We start from the raw sequence: 17,993 nt of genomic DNA, 5'->3' as shown, positions 1-17,993 counted from the left end.
AGATGATAAGCCACTACGTTGAGCTATCATTTGTGGCCAGGTCGCTTCTGAAGATGAGCTACGTAGCTTCGTGGGCCTTCAGTGGCAACATCTAAAATAGTTTATATATTTTTTAGAATAGTACATGAGGAGAGGCCTAATTGGCGACCTCACGTCTTCCTCGTCTTCGAAGCCAGAAGTCCCATTATCACATCAGCGGTCGGCCACTCAGGTTTCCTTTTCTCCATGAACTTCCATTCCGTGCCGTGGTCGCATGGATTTTTCTACGGGTCCTCCGGATTTCCCTCCACGTTTATAATCAACGTGCGTTTAGAACATTTGGCTGACGATACATTTTCACGTGATAAGCCACTTTTTGTTGAGCTATCATTTGTGGCCAGGTCGCTTCTGAAAAAGGGCTACATAGCTCAATGGACCTTACCTGGTAAAATAAAAAGTTTATAGTCACACAGAGTGTTAACCGCCGCTCCACCCACGGCTTCGCGTGCTCGCAACATTACGGCGTACACCGGGCCTCTTGGAACACCGCAGCCCTAACGGTGGCCTTCCCCCGGTAGGGTATGAGACTGCGTTCCTCACCAGCCTGTGGCAAAGCTCACCTGCCGGAACCCGTCGGAGAAGTTGTTCTTGTAGTAGCGGATCATGGAGTTCCACCCGTCCATGAGCAGACCGCGCTTGGTGCGCTTGCCCGTGCTGTCGGGCGAGGGGCAGGTGGGGGGAGGGGGTGGGTGAGAGAGTGGGAGGGGGTGGGAGGGGGTGATTCATAATAATTTACACATGTAAGGCGCATTTCATCCGTAGATCCCAATGGCCATGTATGTGTAGAGGAGTGAAATACGCGGTGCGCACAGTTAGCCGAGGGCAACTGAGGGCAAACGGGTGCGCGGGTGCAAACTTTAGGTTTGCACGGACAAACTGCCAGTTGTTAAGGGGCAGAGCAGGTGCAAACGGGGTCGACCGGAGGTGTTGCCAGGGAAATGGGAGATAAGGGTTGATTGATGGGCAAACAGGCGCCAGCCTGGCTGAGCTTAAAGAGACGCACGAGAGGTCTCGGACAATTGGCAAGGGGATATAAGGGCGTGTGCTTGAGCGGAGCGGGGAGTTGTCGCTGGGGACACGAATGGAGACATCTCGCCGCTGCCGCTGGAGCCGTCAACGAACCTCAACCCTCACGCGTCACCGGGCGGGTGTAGGCTAATCCCCCCGCCCGGGTGAGCGGGTCTAAGGGAGCATCGGTGCGGGCAGCGGTGGAGTTGTAGAGCTGCTGTGTGCGACTACGCTGTGTGCGGAGACGCTGAGAGCAGAGCTGCCGAGTGCAGGATAAGTGAGGTGTAAAGTAGATACGAGGGGGAGAAGTTACCATACAGATAGTTAGTTATAGGAGTGCCTACGACTGGTGCAAGAATAGGTGAATAATGTGGAAGCACGTGACCTGTTACAACGTGTCGGTGCGAGTCATTTTTTAACACACTACATATGGAAAGCAGGAAATAAACAGAAACAGGGTAAATGGCCTCAAGCAATGTTCTGCATGGCAAGGCCCGCAGACCAATGGCGGCCCCTGGTGGCCTTTAGCGCAGCCCCCGACGGCCTTTAGCGCAGCCCCCGACAATACACAAATGTGAAAACAAACCCCATCTTGCTGCCAAATCCAACAATGGTTTCAAATGCGTGGCAGCCCTCTGATGATGTCTTATCAGTGAAAGTGCCCCCCACCCCCGCTCTGAAAATTAGTGAAAAACACTGGCCGAGATCTAGGGGGTAAAGGCCAATTTAAAGAGGTGAGTTTTCAAGGGGGGCTCTGATGGTCTTATCATCAGGAACAAAGCATTCTAAAGCTTGTGACCTGCACTGGCAAAAGCCCCAAACACCCCTACAGGAAACGAGCCTTGACCTCGGAGTACTGAGAACACGGCAGCCCGAAGAGCTCAGAGCGATCTCGTTGGTGCACGAGCGGACAAGGAGTGCGAGCGGAGTTTTTTCAGGCGGCGTCGAGCTTTGTAAAGTAGCAAGCTATCCCGTGTCTCCCTTGTGACAGAGAAACGTCACACCACGTCGCAGGGCCGTCGCCCGGTCACTGCGTACGCGTTTAAGTCCATCGCGCGCGCGCGTACAACGGGAGCGTTATCGCGCCAAGGAGTGTAAACCATCTCGTGAACTCGGGTCGGCCTCGCAGCGGCGGCTATTGGCTCGCCAATCGAACAAATATGGTCACTGCATCGTGTACTTTCAGATGCACTTCTGCGGCCGTCTGGAAGGCTCTTCCTTCTGATATTAGGAAGCCACCGGAGCTATGAACTTGTAAATCGAAGTTGAAAACTAATTTCTGAAGAACTGCTTTTTGTGTTTAGTTTTGTTGTCCTCCTGCACCTCTGATTAGCGTGGTTGGCTACATATGGTGCGAAAGTTCAACATACATACGTATATACAACAGGGCACGCGGTGTTTCACGTGGACTGCTAGATGCAGTGGACGTGGTTGCGCTGGTGGTCTTTGCAGTTGTGGTAGTTGCCATGAGGTTGTGGCAGTGGTCATGTGCTGCACGCGATGTGGTTGTGGTGGAGGGCGTGCAGTTGTGATCCTATGGTTGTTGAAGTAATGCGCTTGAGGTGATGATCATGTGATGGCTGCGATTGTGTTAGGGTCGTACAGTTGTGGTCATGCGGTTGCGGTGGTGATAATGTGGTTGCTACGATGTGGTAGCGATCGTGGGGTTGCCGTGATGGTGGCAATTATACGGTTGCTGTGAGGCGATGGCAGTGGTCGTGCGGTTGTGATCACGCGGTTGCTGTTGTGGTGGTGATGATGATGTGGTGAATGCGATGTGGTTACGGTGGTCGTGGTTAGTGCGGCTGTGGTGGTGGCCGTGTGACGCTCACCGTGTAAAGTCGGTCTTGAGCGCGCCCGTCCCAGCGTACTGCTTGGCGCAAGCATCCGCATTGTCGGCCCAGACTGTTGGGGGGGCAGCGTAGGGGTTTCCGTGGGGAGGGGGGGTGGGGGTAGGGAGGTTCAGAGAACGGCCGATACTTTAGCTCAGGGTGTGTGAGGGTCTGACGGGTGACGAGTGGACACAAGACCAAAAGTCTTTCGTCTCAAACTAGACTACTACTTTTTATTTAACCAGGTAAAGGCCCACTAAGCTATGTAGCTCTTTTTTCAGAAGCGACCTGGCCACAACTGATAGCTCAATTAAGTGGCTTATCGTGTGGAAAAGTACAGTGGCCAAATACTCTAATGCACCTTTTTAAATGTGGAGGAAAAAACCGGAGGACCTTGAGAAAAATCCACGCGACCACGGGGAGAACATTTAAACTCCCAACTATACAGGCGTCAGGGTTAGAATCGATCTCACGACTTCCGATATGCCAAGGGAGGTAGTTAACATCTCGCCACCGTGGCACCCTTAACTATACATGGTTTAAGTAAACAAGTATAACGAGAGGAATCAAGAGCATGGCGAGACAATTTTAACATAAAACCTTTCGATACCAGACCACACTCCGCTGCTCTGCTACAGTTCACAGAGAAGGAGCAGTGACACAACTTCGCTTGGAGCTGCAATTCCTAGAGAGCTGTCTCTGTAACTGTGACGTAGCTGCTATGACAGCCGTATTTAGCAGGGATGGAATGAGTCTCTGGACGTCACCTAAGACGAGCAGGAAGTCCGATGACTCTCTCCCTGTCGATCGGGGAAGCGCTCTTGAGACCCTCTCCGACGGTCCGACGGCCTATGATGATGATCTAAGCTGTCACCACCTCATCCACCTCCTCTTAAACCTTTCAGGGAAACTAAATAATTTTGTATTTAACCACAGTTAAAGGCCCACTGATTTATACAGCTCTTTATTCAGAAGCGATCTGGCCACAAATGATAGCTCGACAAAGTGGTTTATCATCATGTGGAAATTTATAGCAGCCAAATACCGTAAATGCATGTTTATAAATGTGGAGGGAAAAACCTGAGGACCCAGAGAAAAATCCACGTGACCACGGAGAGAACATGCAAATGCCAGGCGAGGTAGTTACCATTTCGCCACCGTGGCAGCTTCTGCTCCACACAGTGCGGGCCTGTCCTTAGGCACAAACATTCAAAATGATTCTTCCTCAGGTCCTCGTGTATCTCCTCCACATGGTTGCCATCTTCTAGAGCAGGGGTAGGCAACCTGCAGCTCCGGAGCCACATGCTTCTCTTTAAGGACAGCTTCGTGATGTAACGTGTGTGTGTGTGTGTGTACGTAAGCATTCACATGCATTGCGTCTCTTGAGATATTGAGTGTTGTACCGAATTCGAAAAAATGGCTGCTGCTTGTTATTTTCGTTGGCGACCCATGTTCTAGAAGGTTCCTACCCTCAGCACGTGACTGGTTATGCAATGCGGGCTTGTAGCATTTCAGTAGCATTTCAGGAGCATTCATTAGGAGAGTTTTTGGGTCAAAACCGGTCCCCTGTTCCACACTCATATCGACGTAGTATTTACAAAACATCTCATTTCGCCACTAACTAATGCAGCTACTCACGAGCAAGGATCGCGATGCCCCCTCCCCCCATCCTCCCCCACCCCCCAGGGCCCTGCTTATGATCAGCACTTTAAGCAGCTCCTGGATCCATCGTCACCGCAAATACACCCCCCCCCCGCTCTCCATTCCAACGACTTGGAGTGCCCAACAACCGCCACCTCAAGCTTGCAAAGCCAGGCTCCACCTCTTCCTCCTCCTCCTCCTCGTCCTCCGCAGTCGCCGCCGCCGCTCTCGCGACACGTGCCGCAACATAAAAACATTTTGCGGCAAACGCCACATTCCCGTTCGCATTACGGCGAATGTGATCATTATTGTTCGTTACGAGCGCCTCATTGGTGTCAGCGTCGTTAATCTGGGCCCCATTCAATTTAACGTCTGCACGTGCGGCTGGGAATTTTCTTTTTTCTTAAACAAATCCCTGGCATGGTGTTCGGCACGACACGTTAAGTGTCGGGAGGTCCGCGGTGGCGGCTACTGCGGAGAAGACGGGGTGTGCGCACGCGCGCCCGTGCGTGTGCGCACAGCTTTGAATCAGGAGGCTGTCAGACATCCGGTTACATTTACGGTTGAACGGGTTGCGAGAAAGTTGGCGAGCTGCCAGGCAAGGATAAAGCCTTGATGGATGAGACAACAGCGGAGCCAGGACCAAGCATGGGTGGCTCACGGTCCAAGCGCTAACCCAACGAGGTGGACGGGGCTGACGCGAGCGCGCGCACGAGCAACCAAACGCGCATGTACACACGAGATAATATGCACAGACACAACCAAATACGCACACACACGCACACAGACGGGCAAGCTCGCGAACGCACACACGACCAAACGCACGCACAGAGAGGAAAACACGTGCACACACACACGAGCAAACACGCACACAAGAACAAACACACACACACACACGTACACGGAAGAATGCATGCGCACACACGCGCAAACACGCACACACAACCAAAGACACGCAAGCACACGAGGTGCACACGACCAACCACAAACGTACACAGAAGAAAACACGCACACACAAGAGCAAACACACACACACACACACACGAGCAAACACGTGTGCACACATGTGAGCAAACACACACACACATACAACACAGCAGATGCACGCACAAACAACAGCCGAGGCTGCGGGAGCTGGTTGGGTTAGCGAGCATCTATTTGACTATTGTCCTTGTTGACACAAACTACACGCAGAAAGGGCGCCCGAGTTGGGAATCAAATCCTAGGCACTTCTTGCTGTGATAGTGCGAGCACTGTAATCACTGCGCTGCCGCCACCACCAACCACCCTGCTGCCCGGCTGGCAAAGGCACGGCGGGTTGCAGGCAGAGAGGATAAGCACACCTGCGCCAGCAGCAGAAGCTGGCGCTCGCCGGGAGAGATGCGCAGGTGCTCATTTTCGGCAGGTTAGACACAGGCCCGCCAATTATGCTCAACGTGCAGGCTACACAGATTGCGCGTGAAACCATGCCAGGCACTCGGATGCACGTGCATGCGCACGCGCGAGCTCTGGCACGAAGAACGAAGATTGGCCGTGTCGCCGTGTTGCAGGCTGCAGGAACGAATGGCATTCACCAAGTTTACTGCTGCCGAAATAGGCGACCGCATAATTTCACAGTTCCCATCTTGAGCTGTAACTCCCTTCGTGGTCGCCGCAAGGAGCGGTGGGCGCAGCAGTGGCGCTCGCGCCTCGCAGCAGTAGCAACAAGGGCCCTGGGGTTCGATTCCCTACTCGGGCGCTTTTCAATGTGGAGTTTGTAAAACATGGGTTGTCTCCGGGGTTCTTTGGTTTCCTCCCACAGCAACAAAAAATGTTTGCATTTGACAAACCTCCCAATGCTGAAAGATTACACCGCAAATTACTCAATTGGGATCACATTCCGATGAGCACGGTTGGCTACGTACAGTGAGAAAGAAGTTCAATGGCAACATCATCCCCGACTGCGAAAAACTTGGCAGGACCCTCCCGAGAAAAGTGTTTTAAGACTCAGTGAAGCACAATAATAATATTTTTTCCGTACGGCTGATGTAGATGCAGAGCAACAATTACAATTTCATATTGAGGTGGTCAATCCAGACAGCCGCATCAGGGAGCAGTGGATTGTATCGCTGCGATGTCTCCTTCGTATTTGCGGATCGGGCATTGGATCGTTACATGTTGTACGGTCTGTTCTGGGTGACCGCAGTCGCACATTACTGGAGAGTTTATAATAATCACAAGATAGGATGCGTCTTTACAGCTGTCCAATAGGAATCTGAAGGGGGAAGCATTTAAAAAATCAGACACACAAGAGTTACAACAATGTTGTAACGGATTAAATGTCTCGGGGGGGGGGGTGGGGGTGATGCAGGAACGACTTTGCGAGGGCACCCCAAGCATGATTCTAAATGCCCGCTTGTCTCATTAACGAAGCTTAGGGGTCCATGGCGGACAGCCTGCATCGTACCACACAGAAGGGCACGCCTACCGGATTAAACAAGCGCCTCCTGTTTCTTCTTCGTATTTGTGAACCGGGCACTGCGTCGTTACACGTTGTATGATCTGTTCCGGATGACCGCAGTTGCACACTACTGGAGAGTTTTTTTTTTTCATGAATGCGCATTCAACTACACCACAGCGTGGCAAGCACACTGGGGTGGGCCAGGCCGGGATCGCATCTGACCACTTTGGGTATCATCCCATTGCGGATGTTCACACACAGCACCAGGAAATCATTCAAGGCTGAGTTGACCTAGGGGTGACCCAGCGCAAGTATGGATACCACTTGTCCGTGGCCAGGGATCAAACGCAAGCGATCGGGACTGACGGGTGAGAAGCCAATACGATATCACTCTGTTCTAACACCCACAAAGACTAACAACACCAAGGTCCCCGTGCAGCCATACAGACTGTTGGGGCAAGTGGTGTTGACGAGTAACTATTAAGGCATGAAGAATGCGCAAGGGGATGTTGTGGACAGCAGCAGCATGCCCGGACCGGCTTCATCTCCCCGGCGCTGATATTTCACACATAGAACCAGGTCGTCGTTTAAGGCCTTGTCGACCTAGGGGAGGCCCACAATAAATATAGATACCACTCTCCGCTGACGTTAACCGTATCGATGAACCAAACCCAGGTTGCTGGGATGACTGTTAGTAAAACAAAAAAAAACGCACAGCGTCGCTCTCTCTGACGCACGCACGCACGCATGACAGCGCACCGTTGCCATGCCACCGGGGGACACGGCGATCACCGACCTACGCCCACGCGCGCGTCGTGCGGGGCGCACATGCCCACCGCTAAATTTCTAAGCACAGACCCAAAGGCCCAATGCGACAAGGGCCAGCTTGGTAAAAGAGACACGGGGTGACCTGGCAGTGTGGTGAGAGTGGGCGAGTGGGTGAGTTGATGAGCGAGTGGGTAGGCGAGCGCTTCAGTAGGTGGGTGAATGCGTGAGTGGGTGGATGAGTGAGCTGGTGACCGAGTGAGTAAGTGAGCGGGCGGGTGAGTGAGCGAATGTGTTGTTGCGACCTGCAGCGTGGCAGGTGTGTTAGTGAGTTAGCAAATGAGCGGGTGGATGAGCGAATGTGTGAAGGGGGTGGGCGAGCGTGTTGTTGTTACCTGCAGTGCGGTGGCGGTTAAACAAAGTGTGGATCAGAGAAAAGTCAGCCTGGTAGACCGAATGTCTCTAGCATGGGTGGAGGAATCAACGAGTGCCGTTCACGGGAACAGAAATTATGGGAGCAGCGATAAAGAAGCGTTTGTCCGCACGTCCTTCTTATCCGCCAAGCGAAGATGCGGGCGTGCGAATATTAATATCAGCGAATATTATTATCAGCGAATATTAATACACAGCGTGTCGCTGTACCGCACATGCCGTACCTGTCTCGCGAGGGTCAAGGTTCAACCGCATGGCTTGTCGCGCGGGGCTGCGCCCAGAAGCAAGACTGTCCGCGGTGAGAGAAGCCGCCGGCATTAATCGAGGAATTAACGAGCGAAGAAACGCGCCCGTGGGTTGTGGCACGAAGCCTCGACGGGAACGGTTCCGCGGGTTGGCGCATTACAAACGTCGCCAATTAAACCGAGTAAGAGCTCGCAGAGCGAACTGCGCCCCATGGGGAAATAAATAAAACGCGGGCACCGACCGTTTCTGTAAATCTTCTCAAACTCGGCATGCTCCTCCACCCTCTGGCCGGCGTGCAGGATCCCCACGCGCTGCGCCGACACACAGAAATGAGCACACACACGGAGACACGCACACACACGGAGACACGCGCACACACACACACACGGAGACGTACACACACACACGGAGACGCGCGCACACACACACGGAGACGCGCACACAGACATACACACAGACGTACGGCACACACACACAGAGACACGCATACACACACACGCGGAGACGCGCACAAGGAGACGCACACACGGAGACACGCGCAGACACACGGATACGCGTACACACACAGGGAGACAACACAGGGACCATATTTATGCTTTTCACAAACAAAAAACTCCATGTACATTCCATGTCAATAACAAGACCATGTGTGTGTATAAGCCTTCTTCATGGCACATAGAGAGGCCAGGCAGAGGTAGAGTGGATGATAACAGTTGGGAGCCTACACTTGTTTAACACCATGAGCACAAATACACACAAAAACAACAGCCATCATTCGCCACTAAGTGCGCTTTGAGACATCGTCAAAGTGTTGAAGGCTCGCTGGACAGAGGTCATGTGACAGACCCAGATGATATGGGTTAACTGACTGATATGACTGGAAGATGAAAGACACATACAGATGCAAACATAAACACACACACACACATATAAACAAACACATACAATATATATCAAAAGATAAAGATTCTCCATATAACCTTAAAAGACTGTTGGGGCAAGTGCTGTAAGAGAGCACCTATGAAGGCCGGTATGAACAAACGCAGGCACGTAAACACACACACAAAGCATACCAACTATACATCAAGTATGTGTGTGTAGGTGTGTGTGGTGCCGGACGGGCAACGCTGTCATGGACAGTGCTGTGGGGGGGGTGGGCCAATTCCGATTGGCCTTTCCCCTCATGGCATCTGTGACCACCATGGCAGCTAAATGGGGGCTCTGGATGGGTGCGAGGGGCTGGTAACCCCTCTGCCTTCAATTAACTACTACTAAACTACGACCGAAAAATGTAATTAACAAGCTTGTGCCGGAGGCCCCAGGGGAACAGGCGTCTATGACGTCTCCTGGCCAAACCCCATTTGGTGGAGCCAGGAGATTGAATCTTTACTCTCGGGGCTCCTCCAGAAACAACAAAAAGCCACTACGGATGGCCACGTGGAATGTTCGAACGCTCACTGCGGAGGAGAGGCTCCCACTCCTCTCTCAGGAGCTGGACCGGTTCCGCCTGGATTTCTGTGGCATTCAGGAGGTCCGGTGGACCGGCTCTGGCTCCTGCCACCGAGGGGTGGACAGTCCTCTACTCAGGGCAGGAGACTGCAAAACAACAGGGGGTGGCTCTTCTTCTGAACAAAAAAATGAAGGGGGCGTGGGAGCGTGGCGATGAGGTGTGGGAAGCTGTAAGCCCCAGGCTACTTTGGACTCGCCTTCCCATCAACCAGAGGCGAGGAGTGGTGGTGGTGGTTACTTATGCCCCCACCGAAGACGAACATCCATGGAGGGATGCAGGCAAGGCCGATGAGTCAGATGCTGATCTACCCTCTGACCATCGACTATGCGTCTGCCATTCTTCCACTCCGGTGGTGGGTGTACACCCAGGACCCCATTCAAACATAAGGTGGCCTGGTCTCAGCTAGCTGATGAAAGTTGCAAGCGAGAATTTAATCATCGCTTGTGACTGGGGTTGGCATCGTCCCCCACTCCTCTAGATGTCGACGGTAAATGGGTGAGGTTTAGGACCGTGACTCAGGCAGCTGCAATGGCTGCTTTGGGTACGCGGTCCAGACCTCCCCAGAGACCCTGGCTGACAAAGGAGGTGTTCAAGTTGGCTGAGAAAAGCACCAGGCCCACTCTTATCGGCTACAGCATCCCACGTCGGAGAATGAGGAGGCTTGCCGCAGCCTTCGCTCGGAGGTTCGGAGAGCCGTGAGGCGCTGCAAGGATGGGTGGTGGTCGCGGGTTGCTGAGCAGATGGAGTCTGCCTAAATGGCCTGCGATCACAAATCCCTATTTAATTCCATCAAAAAAGTAACCTGCAGCACCACACCTATTACCATCATTAGGGGAGAAAACGGTGATCCAATCTCCGACCCCCAGGAACATGTTTGCAGATTTGCTGAGCATTTCTGTGAAGTCCTGGGGGAGGGGAAATCCCTCCACATGGAAAACATCGTGGAACAAAGTGGGGATGACCCTGCTGAGGCTGCGGGGCCTCAAATATTGGAAGAGGAAGTCACCCCCTGTGAGTGGCTGTCTGAGGTGGCATCTGTTGAGGAAGTACTGAAGGCGATCCAGAGTCTGAGACCAGGAAAGGCACCAGGCAGAGATGATCTTCCAAGCGAAATGCTGAGGGAGGGTGGCGTTTGTGCACAGACTGCCCTATATGACATCATAACAACAGTATGGACTACTGGATGGGTTCCGCAGGACTCGAATGATGCCCTGGTGGTTCCCCTCTTTAAGAAGGGAGACCGCACAGACTGTAACAACTACAGGGGCATCTCACTCCTCAGTGTGCCAGGAAAGGTCCTGGCAAGGATTATTCAACACCGCCTTGCCAGGCACGCTGAGGAGAAGCTTGCGGAGCCCCAATGTGATTTCAGGAAAGGGCAGTCCTGCACAGATGAGATATTTTTTGTCCGTTTGCTAAAGCAGAGGTGTAGGGAATTCCAACAAGACCTACATCTCTGCTTTATTGACCTGGTCAAGGCCTATGATACCATCAGTAGGCCTGGGCTCTGGGTTGTTCTTCGTGCTTTCGGAGTCCCTGACCCGCTGCTCACGATCATTAAGGACCTTCATGATGGTGAGCGGGCACGGATAAAACTACGTGGCCAGGAGTCGGAGCCATTCCCTGTTTACCTTGGGGTGCGACAGGGATGTCCTCTGGCTCCAACATTACGGATAAAACTACGTGGCCAGGAGTCGGAGCCATTCCCTGTTTACCTTGGGGTGCGACAGGGATGTCCTCTGGCTCCAACATTATTTAACATCTATTTCGACCACGTAGTTCGTGAAACCTTCAGTGGCTGTACCGGAGGAATTTCCATCTGGTACAAATACAACAGGAGGCTGATCGATGCCCGGGTGCGGTCAAGGGATGGCTCCCTATTGGTCAACCACGTTACGTATGCCGATGACCTGGTAATTGCGGCTCACTCAGAGGAGGAGTTGGAGGCGCTGCTGATGAAACTGGAATGTGCCACTAAGAGGTGGGGCCTTACCATCAGCCCCACCAAAACGAAGCACCTGCCTAGGTATTTTGTACCATCGGGCACTCCACCCCCACAACTCCCAATCGGTGATGGGGCAGTTGTGGAGAGAGTGGAGCGTTTCCCATACCTGGGCAGTGTGCTCATGACCGGCTCCGGTTTAACAGCAGAGGTCTCACTCCGAATCAGTCGAGCGGCATTATCTTTTCATCGGTTGCGTAACGCTGTGTGGAAGCTCCCTGGTCTATCACTCCGCACGAAGCTTCAGGTCTTTTCGGCCATGGTCATTCCCTCCCTTCTCTACGCTTGTGAAACGTGGACACCCCTAATGGAACATCTTCACCAGTTAGAAACATTTAGGCTGGCCTGCCTACGATCCATCCTGGGTTTAACCAGGCTGGATTGTGTGAGGAGCTCACAAATCCTTGAAAGATGTTGGACAAAGTCCCATCGGTGAGCTCCGGCAGGCAAGGCTGCATTGGCTGGGTCATGTAGCCCGCATGCCCAGCCACCGCATGCCGAAACAGCTTTTGTTTGGCCGGATCGAGGGGGCTAAACGGGCGCGGCACGGGCTAGAGAAGAGATGGAGTGATGTGGTACAGGAGGACGTGGAGCTGAGTGGACTTGCTGATGACTGGTACCAGCGGTGTCAAGATCGGCCTCTGTGGAGGAGGCTCGTCAAGGCCGCTACTGAGCAGTTGGAGGTAGTCGCCCTCCAACAATAACGTAGTGGGGAGGAGCGACGCTCACAACAACAAGCAGAGCGCCGGGTGTCTAAAGCACAGCAAGTTGGCACAGTAGGGGCACAGGTGGTGCATCAGCCAGTCGTCTCAGTCAGTCGACCTGTGGCATCTGGGTCTACCCCGTGACCTCCTGCCAGCGGGCGTTCTACACTTCACGTGGCCTCAAGGTGCACATAGCCTGGCACAAGCATCGTGGTGACGTCACCGCCACTTAGTGGCGAATGGCTGTTGTTGTTGTTGTTGTGTGTGTCAGGAGCAGTTGTGTAGCAGTTAGCCCGCTGTGCTACGAATTCGGCAACTCGAGTTCGATTCCTGCTCAAGGCCAACACCAGTGACGATTACTTGAACCGGTCCTGGGCATCCGCTAGGTCCACTTAGCTCCAAATGAGTACCTGGTGCCATGTGTAAACATCGCCGCTGGGGAGACAAAGGTGGCCGGGGGTGATGTTGGCCACCAACCCCCTCATGCGCCATGCCGGCCTTCATAGGTGCTCGCTAACAGCGACGGCCCCAACAGTCTGTTAAGGCTATTCGGGGGACCTTTGTCTTTTTGTTCGCGAGCACTTGGGAGGTCTTAACTAAAAAATCATCGGTAGCGAGGGGGCCAGAAGAGGAGGCAGCCGAGACGACGCGAGACACAGAGTGGGAAGGGACGCGGGAGCCACCCCCGGGATCCGGTGACGCCGGCAGCTGCTGCCCCATCGCGTGGCTCACACACGTGCCGCGCTAATCCCCGCCACGCTCCTGCCCGGTACCTCCCTCCCCCACCGCCCCAGCGCACGCAAGACCCCTCCCCCCCCCCGCCCACAGTCTGGTCGGAGTCAGCGCTTCAAATTAGCCATGCCGCTGGCACAAAATAAACACGGGCAAGCGGAGTTCTTGGGATTTCAGCGGCGGAGTCCACGAGACAGCACGATAAAAACCAACAGATCCGAAAAAACAGAATTATCCTTTAAAAAGTCTAAAATCCAAACCGTTTAAAATCAGAAACTCATCCCACATGGTGTTTGGTGTTTGTATCATGCCAGGTGAAGCATGCACTGGGGGTGTGGGCATGAGGGGGGTGAGGGGGGTTGGGTGGTGGGTGGCACCTGCAGCTGCGACTGTAGCGAGCGCCGTGCCAGCATGCTCTGCACCACGTTGGTGCGGTCAAGGCAGTCGATGCAGTTGGTGCGGAACACTCCCTCCTGCTGCTGCGCCACCTTGCCCTCGTTGTCCACCAGGAAGTACCTGCGCCACCAACGGGACACAGACAAAACACAAACCCCACCGTTAAGCCTGCTCAGCGGCGCGTTAGAGCAATGATAACAATTATAATGTCAACTTGTAACGCCATGCCACCACACAGTCATCGCTCACTTTCAAATAGAGACAGAGAGACACGGAGAGAGAGAAAGAAGACGACTCAGAGGCACCATGGGGAGGAACCACAAACGAACGGGAAGGCAGCAGCAGCAGCAGCGGCCACGCGGTGAGCTGGAAAGCCACAAAAAAATTCCCAAGCTCTGCGGTCCTCTATATATTGAGGTGTTGTCGACCAATCAATGAGTGTTTACACGTGGAAGGAAACTGGAGCACCGGCAGAAAACCCACATGTGCGAGGGGGGAACGCTCTATCCCAAACACACGGAACAGGTGGAGTCCACATTTTTGCTGTAGTGCATTGTTCTGGCGAGCCAGGGTATGGCGGCAGCTTCTCGATGCGCACGAAGTTTCACAACAACATTTGTGCTGCGATCCACCACCCCTCGCTGCTGCGTCCACAGCAGTGCTGGGTTACAGGCAGCCACTTGCAGCGTAGCCACCACCACCGCCACCGCCGCCGCCCGCCTACGAGTGCCCCATGGTTGTTGGCGAGCTCCCATTGTTGCCGGCGTGGCAAAACAAGGGGCGCCAGGTGCGTGTGGAAGCTCTTCCCTGCTCAGCGCTGACGTTCTACAGCGATGACGGTTCTACACAACCACTCCAGGGAGCTATTTTAAGTTGAACAAAAGATGCGAGCTCTTTGAAATGCAGACTGGATTTTATCTTGCAGATAAGATACCTACGCTGTGCGTCCCGGGCTGCCCGATATCAATGTCAAGCTACGTTAAGTGAGAACGAAAGACATTTAAATTGATTGACAGCACCACCAGAGCACTTGAGTGATGTCAATGCATTGTGCTGTTGTTAATATAGAGGACTTTGGCTAGCCATCGAATAAAGACAGTCAATGCATCACATGCTTTCAGATGCGCTTCTGCGGCCCTCTGGAACACTCTTCCTTCCGATATTAGGAAGCCACGAGAGCTATGCACTTTTAAATAATATCGATTCAAAACTCATTGCTTTAGTGCTGGTTTGTGTTTAGCTTGTTGTCCTTCCCCTGCACCTCCGATTAGCACGGTTGGCTACGTACGGTGCACAAGAAGTTCAACATACATACGTAGTGGAAACGACATTACAATGATGCCAGCAGGGAGCTACAACGGAGCTCCCGATCATAACATTAACTCAGGCTGAACATACAGTTCTGTGAGCAGCTGCAAGAATAAGACAACTCAACAACGTTCATCAATAACACCGTGACCATTTTTACATCCCTATGAAAAAGGGCCTTTGTCCAAAGCGTTCCCCCCCATCTCTGGATACATTTTTATTTTAAGGCCAAAAAACACATACACAGTGTTATTATTGACGAATGCTCTTTGACCGTTTTTTTGTGTGTGTTACTTGTGCACCACTGCCAACGCAACATCAGCAGTCGCCAAATAATTTATCTTCGAGAAGGGCCAGGGTTGTTATTTTTTATTTTTAGCTACTGCGGCAAAGTTTCGATCGGGCAGAATAACCACTCCCAGCTCTGCGCAAGCGGGAATTAAGCCCAGGTGTTTTTGGGACTTGAGCGTCACTCGCGGGCGTGCGGAACGCACCGCGGCGCTCCTTCCCCATTTTATCTGGATTCTTTCAGCCGCGGCCGATAACGCGTCACAGATGAACGCTCCTGCCACTTGCACTGATAAAAAGCTTCGTCTTAGCAGCAGCGCGTGCCGCTTTCCCGCCTTCGCCACGCCGATATTCGGTGGGGCAAGGCAAGCTGAAGGGGGACCCGGTGGGTCGGGGGCCAGGGCGCGGGTATTCGATGAATCCGCCACCGCCCTCCTCCTACGCCAGCCACCATTTTTCCCGTACAGCGCAAAGTTCTGCGCATGCAGCTTTTCGCTGGGTGAAGCCGTAGAGTTTTCACTTTTTTGGTTTTTACACACAGGGAGAGAATTTCGCACGCAGACGACTCTGGCGGCGGCCCCTGAAGGTGCTCGTCAGCCCCCGGTACCTACACTTCTTTCTTCCCATCGGATGTAGCGGCTCGGCAAACAGAACCGTTGAAGCAACGATACACAGAGTGGATATAAACGAGTCCCGAGTGGGAGACATTCCGGTCGATTTAGATCGCGTAAACATTTTCATCGACTACCCTTTTTGGTCGAGTATACGGGGCACCCTTTAAAAATGGCCTCCCCGAAGGCGGGAAACCCCCCGACAAGCCACACCCCCCCGGCGTGACGCGGTTGGCGCCACTGAGCTCCAGGCAACACCTCCCGTTCAGTGGCTCTCGCGCCAAGCGGCAAAATGTTTTATCCCCGAACGGTTTCCGCGCTCTCCCAACGAGCCGGGTAATCCATCGCATAATCGGTAGTCACCAATTACTTAAGTGATCGGACGGCTCAGCTCGAAAAACTCGATTGAGCCCTCATTTCACACACGTGGGAGCCCCCTACACGAGGCTGACTCCGCGCTTCACCGCTATATTTATTAGTGCTGCGAGCGATCCTCGGCAACCATGGCGACGACAGCCCGATGCCGTGTCGGCGATAACGGCAACGGCCGCGGCATTTCATTTCATCTCGTTCCTTGCGGACGGCACAGCCACCGCGGGGGCAATGGCGCCGGCGGCGGTGGCGTTGGTGGCGAGCCACCTAGAGCGAGGTGTTTGCGGGTGACAGGTTGGCACGTGATCTCGCCCACGAAACACAAGTGGCGAGATGTTAACTTCCCCGACCAAGTATGAAGGAGGTCATGGGTTCAATCGCGACCCGAAGGCTTGGATTTTTCTCCAGATCCTCTGTTTTTTCCATAAACATTTAGAATCAACATCACGCGTTTATAGTATCTGGTTGCAATAAATTTCCATATGATCTGCCACTTTTTGAGCGATTATTTGCGGCCAGGTCGCTTCTGAAAAATAGTTACATAGCTCAGTGGGACTTACCTGGTAATAAAATGATAATATTTTTTTTTAGTTTTTTTTTTTGTTTAAATCTGCGGAAGTGTTACTTTCACACAGCACGAGGCGGCGTGACGTGGGGAGCGCCAGGCGACCCCCCGCTGCGCGGCGGGGGCCGTGCCGAACGATCGCAATGGAACGGCGCAGCGAGAGCGATGATGGCACAAAAGGAAAATCCCCTTGCCTTGCGCCGAGCGCTTCGTTTTGCAGTGAGGGAAAAAAAGTATTTGATCCCCTGCTGATATTGTAACGTTTGCCCATTGACAAAGAAATGATCAAAAGAACTGTCAATCTCCCTCGGCCTGGGGCTCCATGCAAGATCTCACCTCGTGGAGTTGCAATGATCATGAGAACGGTGAGGAATCAGCCCAGAACTACACGGGAGGATCTTGTCAATGATCTCAAGGCAGCTGGGACCATAGTCACCAAGAAAGCAATTGGTAACACACTACGTCGTGAAGGACTGAAATCCTGCAGCGCCTGCTGCAGGATTTCAGTCAACTGGGTGAAAGTGTTGTGGTCAGATGAGACCAAAATTGAGCTCTTTGGCATCAACTCACCTCGCCGTGTTTGGAAGAGGAGAAATGCTGCCTATGGCCCCAAGAACACCATCCCCACCGTCAAACATGGAGGTGGAAACATTATGCTTTGGGGGTGTTTTTCTGCTAAGGAGAGAGGACAACTTCACCGCATCAAAGGGGTGATGGACGGGGCCATGTACCGTTAAATCTTGGGTGAGAACCTCCTTCCCTCAACCAGGGTATTGAAAATGGGTCGTGGATGGGTATTCCAGCATAATGACCCAAAACACACGGCCAAGGCAACAAAGGAGTGGCTCAAGAAGAAGCACATTAAGCTCCTGGAGAGGCCTAGCCAGTCTCCAGACCTTAATCCCCATAGAAAATCTGTGGGGAGAGCTGAAGGTTCGAGTTGCCAAACGTCAGCCTCGAAACCTTAATGACTTGGAGAAGATCTGCAAAGAGGAGAGGGACAAAATCCCTTCTGAGATGTGTGCAAACCTGGTGACCAACTACAAGAAACGTCTGACCTCTGTGATTGCCAACAAAGGTTTTGCCACCAAGTACTAAGTCA

At 53.0% G+C, this 17,993-nt stretch overlaps 1 protein-coding gene across 1 annotated transcript in view; it reads right to left on the bottom strand.

Moving 5' to 3' along the window:
* The window catches only part of SACM1L (SAC1 like phosphatidylinositide phosphatase), a 67,880-nt gene that overhangs the window by 15,817 nt on the left and 34,070 nt on the right, over nucleotides 1-17,993 (bottom strand). Inside the window, exons 13-16 of the mRNA XM_076069733.1 lie at nucleotides 13,729-13,867; nucleotides 8,645-8,714; nucleotides 2,880-2,952; nucleotides 600-693 (exon numbers count right to left, since the gene is read on the bottom strand). Of these exons, the coding sequence (XP_075925848.1) occupies nucleotides 600-693; nucleotides 2,880-2,952; nucleotides 8,645-8,714; nucleotides 13,729-13,867 (376 nt within the window). The remainder of the gene's footprint in view (nucleotides 1-599; nucleotides 694-2,879; nucleotides 2,953-8,644; nucleotides 8,715-13,728; nucleotides 13,868-17,993) is intronic.

The sequence above is a fragment of the Petromyzon marinus genome, chromosome 25, assembly GCF_048934315.1.
Source record: "Petromyzon marinus isolate PM22_M1 ecotype Great Lakes invasive population chromosome 25, UKy_Petmar_22M1.pri1.0, whole genome shotgun sequence".
Taxonomy (NCBI): domain Eukaryota; kingdom Metazoa; phylum Chordata; class Hyperoartia; order Petromyzontiformes; family Petromyzontidae; genus Petromyzon; species Petromyzon marinus.
The sequence above is the reverse complement of the archived record's forward strand: the minus strand, read 5'-3'. Positions and strand labels throughout refer to the sequence as shown.